The sequence below is a fragment of the Tauraco erythrolophus genome, chromosome W, assembly GCF_009769465.1.
Source record: "Tauraco erythrolophus isolate bTauEry1 chromosome W, bTauEry1.pri, whole genome shotgun sequence".
Lineage (NCBI taxonomy): Eukaryota > Metazoa > Chordata > Aves > Musophagiformes > Musophagidae > Tauraco > Tauraco erythrolophus.
The window spans coordinates 9,964,859-9,977,341 of NC_141497.1; the positions used below are offsets into that span (position 1 = coordinate 9,964,859).

The window sequence follows — 12,483 nt, forward strand, 5'->3', positions numbered from 1 at the left end:
TGGGCTCGTGATCGAGGGGTGGACCTAACTATGGACACTATTGCAGAGGTGATCCATGAATGTGAAACGTGTGCTGCAATCAAGCAAGCCAAGCGGTTGAAACCTCTTTGGTATGGAGGGCGTTGGTTGAAATATCAATATGGAGAGGCTTGGCAAATTGACTATGTCACACTTCCACAAACTCGCAGTGGCAAGCGTTACATGCTCACAATGGTGGAAGCGACCACTGGATGGCTGGAAACATATGCTGTGCCCCATGCCACCGCCCGGAACACTATCATGGGCCTTGAAAAGCAAGTCTTGTGGCAGCATGGCACCCCAGAAAGAATTGAGTCAGACAACTGGACTCATTTCCATAACAATCTTATAGACACCTGGGCCAAAGAGCATGGCATCGAGTGGGTATATCACATCCCCTATCATGCACCAGCTTCTGGGAAGATTGAACGATATAATGGATTGCTAAAAACCATGCTGAAAGCAATGGGTGGTGGAACCTTCAAACATTGGGATACGCATTTAGCAAAAGCCACCTGGTTAGTCAACACTAGAGGATCTGCCAATCGAGCTGGTCCTGCCCAATCAGAACTTCTACGTACTGTAGAAGGAGATAAAGTCCCTGTAGTGCACATGAGGAATATACTCGGGAAGACAGTTTGGGTTATTCCTGCCTCGGGTAAAGGTAAACCCATTCGTGGGATCGCTTTTGCTCAGGGACCTGAGTGCACTTGGTGGGTGATGCAGAAGGACGGGGAAGTCCAATGTGTACCTCAAGGGGATTTGATGTTGGGTGAAAATAGATGATAAAATGAATTGAATTGTGTGATATTAATTGCTGAATAACCCTGTCCCTGCATACCATCATTGCTATGGTTGTCACATTGTACTAATGTCATTATATTAAGAATCATCCAGGTTAATGAAGAATGAACTTCGTCAGAATCAGAACCGATTCCAAACACCCAGCAACTTCTTCGAGATCAACATTTTCAACCTGCAGACAGCGGCCAGATATACCAACTACGAGCTCCAGGCGCCACACGCAGCAAAGACTACATGTCATCTGTTCTACCGACTGAGCGAATTCCATGTCATCTTTCCTGCCCTGAGAGACTGCTACAACAGATGAAGACACATTTTGGAGGGATGACCCATGGCTAAGGGAATAGTATATATGTAAGGTTTGAGCATGACATGCATGGTATGGAATAAGGGGTGGATACTGTCCTAGTTTTAGCTGGGACAGAGTTTTTTTTTAACAGCTAGAAGAGCTCCGTGTTTTGGTTTTACTCAGAGGCTCACTCTGAGAAGAACGCTGATAGCAAGCTGCCAAGGACTTTTCAGTGTGCCGGAGTGCAGAAGCACAGCGGGATAAGGGGGGAACATAGCCGGGACAAGTGGGCCACGATTCCCTTTGTGATTTGTGTGGAACTTAAGACTGAAGGCCAAACTGGCCAATTAGTATTCCATATCATGCAGCGTCATGCCCAGTATAAAAGCGAGGGTCAACCTGGAAGAAGGGCTTTTGCACTTTGGCTCTTTTGCACTTTTGCTCTTTTGCGCTTGCTGCGCTGTTGCTCTGCTGTTTTTCTTTCTTTTCTCTCTCTCTCTCTCTCTCGCTCTCTCTGCCCCTCTCTATTTCGGGGCCTCGTGTTCGTCCAGGATTGCAGCTTCGGTACGGGACGGGCTTCGCATACGAGGGGGTGGTGAGCATCTACACTGTGTATTAAATCATCTGTATTAAATGATTCTTATCTCAACCCACGGGTTTCCCGTTTATCCCTTAATTCTCTCCCTCATTCCTTGGGATGGGGGAGGGGGAGTGACCGGCTGTGTGTGGGGGGGAAGTTTTCAACTTAACCCACGACAACTGCCAAATCTTTGACTCTACATGTGCTCAAATCTACTGCTGAGAGCAGTCCTACTGGTTTGAAATTATACTTATTTATAAATATATAAAATATATTTGCATGAAATATATAAAATATATTTGCATGGCTAGGCCTTCAGTAATGACGTGGGCATCTAGTTTTAATTTTCATAGGTTGAATTTTGGAACTTTTTTTCTTTATATCCTTTGAAATGCAGCTGCTTCCCCTAGGAACCAGGGATTAAGGAATAAAGATTGACAGTTCATAGTATGTGATTTCCTGATTTTGGAAATCAGGTATCATCATCGCAGATGTAGATATCCCTGATAAGGTAGACATACATAGATCTGTGCAGCACATTAATATGCCGTTTTTCATGCACCTTCAAAGAATCAGGCCATGATAATTATCCTGCCAGCTTCTGATTTCTGTATGACTCTGTGAACTCTGGGGATCTTTAAATTTGAATGAGAATTTTAAATGTTATATTGACATCCTACTCTCTGGTTGTTATGTGAGTAAAGCTTCCTCATGACAGTAAAAATGGTCGAACTCATGAAGAATCAACTGAGACTGAAGATCTGGAAACATTCATATGCAAGAGTAAACTTCGGATATATTTTTACAATGGGAAGTCAGAACTAAGTCTGTAATTTAGATCATATCTTGCCCGGCTTTAGAGGCTTCCAGTGCAACCTGTTAGTTCAGGCTTGTATCTATGGGAGAATTCTGACTCTGGAAAATGAAAAGATATTTCCAGTCATAAAATGTTTAGCAAAATCTGTCCCAATGAGCTATTTTTATAGGATATGTCGTCTGCTGATTCTAACTATAAGCTGTATTCTGTTCATTCAAATAAGCATTTCATTACATCAGTCTCTATTTTTTTTTCTTGACTTTGGTCTTTTTGCCAGTATTTTATTCCTTCAAACTTTTTTGTAAATATGCAGATCTTAAAGTATGTATTTGCCATAGCAGTGTTAGTATTCAGAATATTTCTATTAAAATGTAATTTAAAAAATAAAGAAGTGCAGCAAATAAGAGTGGATGAAGAGTGAAGAGCAGCATGCAGTAAGAAATGATCTAGTGAAATGAGAAGTAACAAGAAGATATCTTCTGCACCATTGACAAGGTTAAAATGGGAAGCCAAGTTCCCAGTACTGCAGCTGACTGATTGTGGGAGTGCCTGAGTACTGAGAAAGTCAAGATCAGGGCCAGAGGAAAGTGCTTCACTGCTACTGGTTTTATAGAATCATAGAATGGTTTGGATTGGAAGGGACCTCAAAGATCATTTAGTTCCAACACCCCTGCCATGGGCAGGGACACCTTCCACTATATCGGGTTGCTCAAAGCCTCATCCAACCTGGCCTTAAACACCTCCAGGGATGGGACATCCACAACTTCTCTGGGCAACCTGTTCCAGTGCTTCATCACCCTCAGAGTGAAGAATTCCTTCCTTATATCTAATCTAAATCTGCCCTCTTTCAGTTTAAAGTCATTGCCCCTTGTCCTATTACTACATGCCCATGCAAAAAGTCCCTCTCCAGCTTTCCTATAGGCCTCCTTCAGGTACTGGAAGACTGCTATAAGATCACCCTGGAGCCTTCTCTTCTCCAGGCTGAACAACCCCAACTCTGTCAGCCTGTCTTCATAGGATAGGTGCTCCAGCCCTCGGATCATTTTCGTGGCCTCCTCTGGACTTGCTCCAACATCCCCATGTCCTTCTTATGTTGAGGACTCCAGAGCTGGATGCAGTACTCCAGGTGGGGTCTCACGAGAGCAGAGTAGAGGGGCAGAATCACCTCCCTCGACCTGCTGGCCACTCTTCTTTAGATGCAGCCGAGGATACAGTTGGCTTTCTGGGTTGCAAGTGCACATTGCCAGCTCATGTTGAGCTTCTCATCAATCAGCACCCCTAAGTTCTTCTCCTCAGGGCTGCTCTCAAAAATGAGCTCAGCTGCTGTTGCAGCCATGTTTATTTACCAGAAAAGTACAATGAGATCCACCATCTTTTGTGTTTACAAAACCCTTTCTCAGTGTATTCCTCTTCCTCCTTAATTATGTTGTTTTGAGACTACTGGGCCATAACTTTATGCTACATATTTCTCTCCTATAGTACTTTCTGTTCATTGATAAAAGAAACGGAAATGCAGTATACTCCAAAGCATAATGGGAGGTATACATATCACATTGTAGCTGTTCAATATCCTGATTTTAGATAGTCATTCTTCTAGTTAATACCTTGTCTCATTATTGTACCTGTGGGTAGTTTCTCCTATGTGCCTTAGAAACCTATCTTACCTTAGGATGAATCAGCCTTTGGAGGTACTGGGCTGTCTCCTCTGTCTGTAGAGCTTAGACAACAATTATAGTCTAGATGTCAGATTTTAAGATTGCTGATCTAGGTATGATGATTCTCATTGAAAATATTCTCCCCCTACCATGTGTCCTAAATTTGACAATCTGCCTCTAATCAAATCATTTATCCCTTTTGAGAAATTCATCAGTTTGTCTTTAAAAGATGAGATTATATTTGAATAATAACATTAGAGAAATTTATCTACAGTACTTAGAATTAAGTGAAATTGAATGAAATATATAATATATATTATATTATATTATACTATATTTAAAAATTTAATTTATTAAAGTGAAATTAAAGGATAAACTTTGACATTCCGAATAAAATCTGGCTTTCTGAGTGATCAGAATAATATAGATTTTAAAATACTGATTTTCATTTTCTAATGTAATTTGAACCCACTCCAGATTTTTTGTTTTCACTCCTTTTTGTTTTATTATAGTCATTACTTCCTTATGTAAAACAAAAGTCTATTCGTGCTCGTAATATGTGTTGGCTGTTGTCCTGCCTTGAGGACCTGAGACTCTCAACAAGTGCTTGATTCAATCTGCCACTTATATCTAGTAAATGTTATTAAAGGATTTCAGTAATACCAGGAGCTAATTTCCAACCTTCACCCCTGACACTTTCAATTTTCTGACAAATGAATACGGATATACCAATGTTAGGACAGGTCTTGAGGAAAATTCAGTATAATCCTTGACCACTGGAATTCATACATCAGGCACTTAGATGATGATTATGAATTTGGGTCAGAAAGGACTACCCCCTGTATCAAGATCGCCTCCACAAGGAAGAAAAAATGGGTAATAGTTATAGGTGACTCCCATCTGAGGGGGACAGAAGGTCCAATATGCCAGGCTGACCCTGCTCCGAGGGAAGTCTGCTGCCTCCCTGGAGTCCGGGTTAAAGACGTAGCTAGGAAACTTCCTAGCCTGGTACGGCCCACAGACTACTAACAGTTATTGCTCTTCTGTGTGGGTGGTGATGAAGCTGAAACATGAAGTCCAAGATCGATCAAGAGAGACTTCAGGGCCCTAGGAAAGCTGGTAAGAGGAACGGGGGCACAGGTTATTTTTTCTTCCATCCTTCCAGTTGTGAGCAGTGACACTAGAAGCAGATGCATCCAATCAATTAATATGTGGCTCCGTGGCTGGTGTCATCACCACAATTTTGGCTTTTTTGACAATGGGATGGGCCACGTGGCACCAGACTTACTGGCAACGGATGAGACTTGCCTTTCTCAGAGGGGAACAAGGGTCTTAGCACAACAGCGAGCGGGACTCATTCACAGGGCTTTAAACTAGATTCAGAGGGGGAGGAGGGTAATATCAAGATTGATAAAGATATGCTGGAAGCAACTGAAGAGCAGCAGAAAGGAATTCCAGACACTCCAGCCAGGAAGTCAGATTCATTTCGGGCCCAACTTAAATGCCTCTATGCCAATGCGCGCAGCATGGGGAATAAGCAAGAGGAGTTAGAAGTGTATGCGCACCTGCTGGGATATGATCTTATTGGCGTCACGGAGACATGGTAGGATGAATTCTATGACTGGAGTGTCAGAATAGAAGGATACAGGCTCTTTAGGAAGGATAGGCAGGGAAGACAAGGAGGAGGTGTTGCCCTCTTTATGAAAGACCAGCTGGAGTGCATGGAGCTGCACCTGGGGACGGATGAGGAGCCAACTGAGAGCTTATGGGTCAGGATTAAAGGGAGGGTAGGAACAGGGGACATAGTAGTGGGGGTCTGCTACAGGCCACCTGACCAGGAAGACAGAGTGGATGAGTCTCTCTACTCAGATGGGAGCTGCCTCATGTTCACAAGGCCTGGTCTTCATGGGGGACTTCAACCACCTGGATATCTGTTGGAAGGACAACACAGCAGGGCATAAACAATCCAGGAGGATCCTGGAATGCATGGATGATAACTTCCCTCTCCAAGTGGTAGAGGAACCAACGAGGAGAGGTGCTTTGATGGACCGTGTTCTCACTAACAGTGAAGGGCTAGTGGGGAACGTGACGCTCAAGGACAGCCTTGGCTGCAGTGACCATGAAATGGTAGAATTCAAGATACTTAGAGAAGCAAGGAGGGTGCACAGCAAGCTCACTACCCTGGATTTCAGGAAAGCAGACTTTGGCCTCTTCAGGGATCTCCTCGCTACAGTACAATGGGATGAAGTCCTGGAGGGAAGGGGGGCCCAAGAAAGCTGGTTAATATTCAAGGATCATCTCTTCTAAGCTCAGGAGCAGTGCATCCCAACAAAGAGGAAGTCAGGTAGGAACACCAGGAGGCCTGCATGGATCAACAAGGAGCTCCTGGACCAACTCAAGACACAAAAAGAAGGCCTACAGAGGGTGGAAGCAAGGACAGGTAGCCTGGGAAGAATACAGAGGAATTGTCCGAGCAACCAGCTAAAGCCCTGATAGAGTTAAACCAGGCCAGAGACATCAAGGACAACAAGAAAAACTTCTATAGATATGCCAGTGATAAAAAGAGATCTAAGGAAAACATAGGCCCTCTCCAGAAGGAAACGGGAGACCTGGATACCCGGAATATGGAGAAGGCTGAGGTACTCAATGACTTCTTTGCCTCAGTCTTCACTGGCAAGAGCTCCAGCAGTTTGAGACCATGTAAGGAACCTGAAGGTGCACAAGTCCATGGGACCTGATGAGGTGCATCCACAGGTCCTGAGGGAACTGGCAGATGAAGTTGCTAAGCCGCTATCCATCCTATTTGAGAAGTCATGGCAGTCTGGTGAAGTTCCCACCGACTGGAAAAGGGGAAACATAGCCCCCATCTTTAAAAAGGGGAAAAAAGAAAACCCAGGGAACTACAGACCAGTCAGTCTCACCTCTGTGCCTGGCAAGATCATGGAGCAGATTCTCCTGGCAACTCTGCTAAGGCACATGGAAAATAAGGAGGTGACTGGTGACAGCCAACATGGCTTCACTAAGGGCAAATCCTGCCTGACTAATTCGGTGGCCTTCTATGATGAGGTTACAGCATTGATGGATAAGGGAAGAGCAACTGACATCATCTACCTGGACTTATCCAAAGCATTTGATACTGTCCCACACAACATCCTTGTCTCTAAACTGGAAAGATATGGATTTGACAGATGGAACACTCAGTGGATAAGGAATTGGCTGGATGGTCGCACTCAAAGAGTTGCGGTCAACGGGTCAATGTCCACATGGAGTCCAGTGACAAGTGGTGTTCCTCAGGGGTCAGTACTGGGACCAGTGCTATTTAACATCTTTGTTGGTGACATGGACAGTGGGATTGAGTGCACCCTCAGCAAGTTTGCTGACAACACCAAGTTGTGTGGTGTTGTGGACACGTTGGAGGGAAGGGATGCCATCCAGAGGGACCTTGACAGGCTGGAGAGGTGGGCCTGTGAGAACCTCATGAAGTTCAACAAGGACAAGTGCAAGGTCGTGCACATGGGTCAGGGCAATCCCAAGCACAAGTACAGGTTGGGTGGAGAATGGATTGAGAGCAGCCCTGAGGAAAAGGACTTGGGAGTGCTGGTGGATGAGAAGCTCAACATGAGCCGGCAATGTGCACTTGCAGCCCAGAAAGCCAACCGTATTCTGGGCTGCATCAAAAGGAGTGTGGCCAGCAGGTCGAGGGAGGTGATTCTGCCCCTCTGCTCTGCTTTTGTGAGACCCCACCTGGAATACCGTGTTCAGCTCTGGAGTCCCCAACACAAGAAGGACATGGAGCTGCTGGAGTGAGTCCAGAGGAGGGCCACGAAGATGATCCGAGGGCTGGAGCACCTCTGCTACGAAGACAGGCTGAGAGAGTTGGGGCTGTTCAGCCTGGAGAAGAGAAGGCTCCAGGGTGATCTTATAGCAGTCTTCCAGTACCTGAAGGAGGCCTATAGGAAAGCTGGAGAGGGACTTTTTACAAGGGCATGTAGTGATAAGACAAGGACAAGGGCTTTAAACCGAAAGAGCGTAGATTTCGATTAGATATAAGGAAGAATTTTTTCACTCAGAGGGTGGCGAGGCACTGGAACAGGTTGTCCAGAGAAGTTGTGGATGCCCCATTCCTGGAGGTGTTCAAGGCCAGGTTGGATGAGGCTTTGAGCAACCTGATGTAGTGGAGGGTGTCCCTGCCCCTGGCAGAGGGGGTTGGAACTAGATGATCTTTGAGGTTCCTTCCAACCCTAACCATTCTTTGATTCTATGATGAATTTGTATTAAAACCTCCTCAGAAAGAAAACCCAGATATTAGGTAATTCATTTTATTCCGCTCTGGGTTTTCTTCATAGTTCTTTATTGTGTAAAGAGTACTTACTTGGAAGAAATTTTAAGAGATTAGATGAGATGAATCACCAGTCCAGATGCATTTAATCTGATGCTGCTCTCTGTTACTTCCGTAATATATAAAAAGAAGATACATTTCTATAATTAAAGTTAGTGGGAAGAGATACATTTTGGGGAATTCAGTTTCTAAAATACTGATTTGTAAAATTGCAAATTATATTGGCTAATATTCCAAAAAGGACCATTCATCCTTCATTTCTTCATAGACTTAGATGACATGTCTGCAATGAAGCACCATTGCTTCAATGGCATTGTCTGTATCGAAGGTCCAGATAGGACAAGGTACTTAAATGTGACTTGTATGGTCATGAGTTCTTGATTATTACTTTAAATTCATATATCAACAATATCGTCTTTTTCCATAGTGCCAACTGTGGATGTATTTCAGATCTCTACTAAGGAAAGATTTGGACTGGGACATCAGCTGAAAAAGTAAGTCTGGAAAAGTCTAAAGCCCGGTTTTTAAGTAAATATTACATTCTTTTAGTTTCCAGACCATGTCAAGTAAGATAAAATTCACAGGTTGTCAGATTAGTTGGATCAAAGTGGTTTGAACTTGTTTTTCTTTAAATAAAAAATAACAGGTTTTGCCTTTTTAAGTTCAATTTTGACAGTTTTTAGAGAAAACTTGATGTGTGCTGCCTGCCAGGGTTTTCTGTCACTTTACTGCCATTTAGGAAGTAAACTACAAAAGTTCAAAAAGACTGTAGCTAAGAGTGTTCAATTTAATGTTTTTGCTTAGATTGTTACGCCTCTGGAGCAGGAATCTTTTTTAACCCTAAGGGGGCTATACATTTTTGGTGGCCTCTAGGATGTGCCACAGTAATTAGACCATCCATATTTTGAGGACAAGAGGGAAGAATAGTTGAAAAAAGTACCAGTTTCATGTGTTCATGGTACAATTCAATTTAATAACATTTTGCCAAGTCACCTTTTCACAAATGCTTGTGTATGTGTAATAAAGTGACAAGAATATAGGCTTTAATATCTGACCCTTACAGCAGTAAGAATCCCTTAAGAAAAAAAGTCTTTTGCTCTTTGGTGTTTAAAAAAATTCAGTGCAGCATTTTCATAATCATAGAAATGAAGCGATATTATTAAAATCTCTATTGTACATGATTTTGAATAAAAAAATAAAAAGCTCCCCAGGCATGAAAAGTCTCTTAAAACATTTCAGTACTTACACTGTCTCTGATTTGTGCACTAGGTAATTACCAAAGGTTCCCATAAGACATTTTCAGGTATACACCTGCATAATTCACAGTTGAGTGGAAGTCAGAATACCTATGAACTCTGTGGCCCCTCATAGCTGTGAGGAACAGGATATTCATCTTTGAAGAGTCAGTAAAATTTTTATATAGTCCATACCAACTTCCATTTTGACTTTATGACTCACAGACCCCCACTGCTAGAGTTGAGTCACAGAGTAATTTGGCTTAGAAGGGGCTGCTGGAGATCACCTAGTGCAACCTCCTGCTCCAAGTAATGCTGACTTCAGAGTTAGATTAGTTCACTTCATGGCCTCAGGCAGCTGAGCTGTGAAAATCTCCAGCCTTTATGGGCAATCTGTTGTACTTAACCCCTCTTCTGTGGATGTCTTGTCTTTATAGCCTTTATGTTTTTTAGCTTCACTTGCTATACAACTTGTGACCACTGCTTTTTGCTGTGCATCTCTGAGAAGTGTCTGGCTCTGTCTTCTCTGTAAATCCCTTTGGGTAATGTAATATTCAGCATCTCTACCTTCATGTTTGTGCTTTAGGAGAATATGCTCCTACTTGAACTGTGGAGATGCTGTAGCCTACCTCTGTAGTCACTTGAGAGACAGACGCATATAGTTGGATAGAATGCCTTTGAATCTGTTTGTCTCTAGATCTCCATGAGAGGCATAATTATATGTCTTGCAGTGGTTGTTTACACAGACTGTATTCTCAATAAAAGTTCCATGTGAATTAATTTTATGTGGGGAAAAAAAAGCATTTTTGAGGAGCTGAAGCACCCAATCGTCAGTCTACATGTGACAGAAAAACTCTGAGGACATTGCATCATGTCACCTATGTGGTGAACTGAGAGACCCTAGCATTAAAGTGAGTGTGTCTTGGCTAGGATAAGAAAATCTTTTTTTCTTTCTTAATTTTCAGAATCATGCAGACATTTGTTACACAACAGTGGAAGAACAGCAAAGAGAAATCTAATTGTACGCACAATAAGCAGGTATCTGAGAAAAAGGTGAAATCCCCTCTGCACATCTTTTCTACATTGCGCAGGTAATAGCAAGGAAAATTAACTGTTGCCACCATATCCTGTTAAAAATCCACAGCAGACTTCACAAGGTGAAATGTTGACTTTTCTCCACAGAGATAAGTGCTCTATTTATATCTTACCTCATGGGTTTCCAGTCCTTGCCTTGCATAACATCAAAAGCGAACTAAGTACTATTGCAACTTCTAAGACTATTTGAAGGCAGAGCATTTCAGTGCCTTGCTCTTCGAAACAGCCATGATTCATCTAGAATTAGAAATAATTCATTTTATATTACTTAACTTGGATGTATTTGTATCTTTACTAGCTTAGTAGCATTTGACTGTTACTTGAATAGCAAGAATATATATTATATATATAATATATAATATTTTTATATATATTTTATATAAAAAATTGTAGTTGTCTAGCTGTTCTTTCCACAGCTGTGTATATTTTTAATTTTTTAAAACTAGAATGGTCATTAATGAAAGACTGATCTTTAGAGCTGCTGAGCACCCAACCCTCTCCACTGTTTGAGTACATGAATGTTAATCACTTCTGAAATGCAGGCACAGAATTTCAAAGAACAAAGACATTAAAAACATAAGTAGTAGTTTGTGTCCATTTGAATTCATTATGACTTCTGCCAGTTACTCATACTCTTTAAAAGGTGTCTGCAAAATCAGACTCTGATTTTACCTCTTTCAAGAATGTGACTATTTACTCTAGCATGTTTTCCTGCTTATGAAGGGTTGACAGATCACTCCTTCTGTACGTTTCAATTGAATACTTCTTTGAACATTCCTTCTTTTTGATGAATTTTGTCATTCTAAATTCCATGTACAAAAAAGAGAGGGAGTACAATGATCACTCACATTGAAGAAGGGAGGAATGTCAAAGATAACAAAAGATTATTTGTCTTTCTAAAGGTAGAAGAGGAAGATGGTGTAATTAGAAAGCTTACCCATTCCCTACCATGCCACGCACCATTGCCTAGCACAGGCTGTAACTTGGGATTTGGTTTTATTCAGAAAGGGCATACAAAAGCCAGCCCAGTCTTTCTCCTCTTGATTTGACTGCTGCTGCAGTGCCTGTCCAAAGACTGCTCAGCCCAAATTCAGGGACCCTCTCTCTCTCTCCCTAGAGCACCATTCCTACCTCATGTCTGCTCAAGTGTGGTAATGAGCCAACTGCAACAGTGATTCAGCAACCTCCATGTGCATTTTCCACTGTCACCACTTGCTAACAGGATGGTGAAACCTGTCAGCCTCTCTCCTTGGGGTTTCACTTCTTTTCTATTTGATCGAAGCCCAAAAATACTCCAAAGATTGGGGTTTCTTGTAAAGTATAGAAAAATGATTCAGCATACCTGATACTGGTTCTTGCTTTGCAAGGGCAGGTGAACAAGAACCTTATAGAAATGTGACAGTTCATGTGAATGTTGTTTCATAAAAACCTTTTGTTCTTTACTTTCTGCATTCATAATTTAGGTCCCTCACATTCTCATTTCTAGTATTACAGAACTAGAATTTGTCTAAAACAGGAGAGAAGGGCATCAAATTGTCTTCCACAAAGCACCCAGATTATTGTGATGCTTTTTAAAAAAATGTACATTTCAGCTGAATTAAATTTGATTTACTGCCTGCGAGTTTCACTGCTCAATATATCTTCTATTGGA

At 42.2% G+C, this 12,483-nt stretch overlaps 1 protein-coding gene across 1 annotated transcript in view; it reads left to right on the plus strand.

Moving 5' to 3' along the window:
- LOC147526206 (protein mono-ADP-ribosyltransferase PARP8-like) overlaps positions 1-12,483 on the plus strand; it is a gene marked incomplete at its 5' end in the record, with an annotated part of 222,393 nt that overhangs the window by 72,286 nt on the left and 137,624 nt on the right. The window contains 2 exons of the mRNA XM_086630266.1: positions 8,930-8,996; positions 10,703-10,828. Of these exons, the coding sequence (XP_086486392.1) occupies positions 8,930-8,996; positions 10,703-10,828 (193 nt within the window). The remainder of the gene's footprint in view (positions 1-8,929; positions 8,997-10,702; positions 10,829-12,483) is intronic.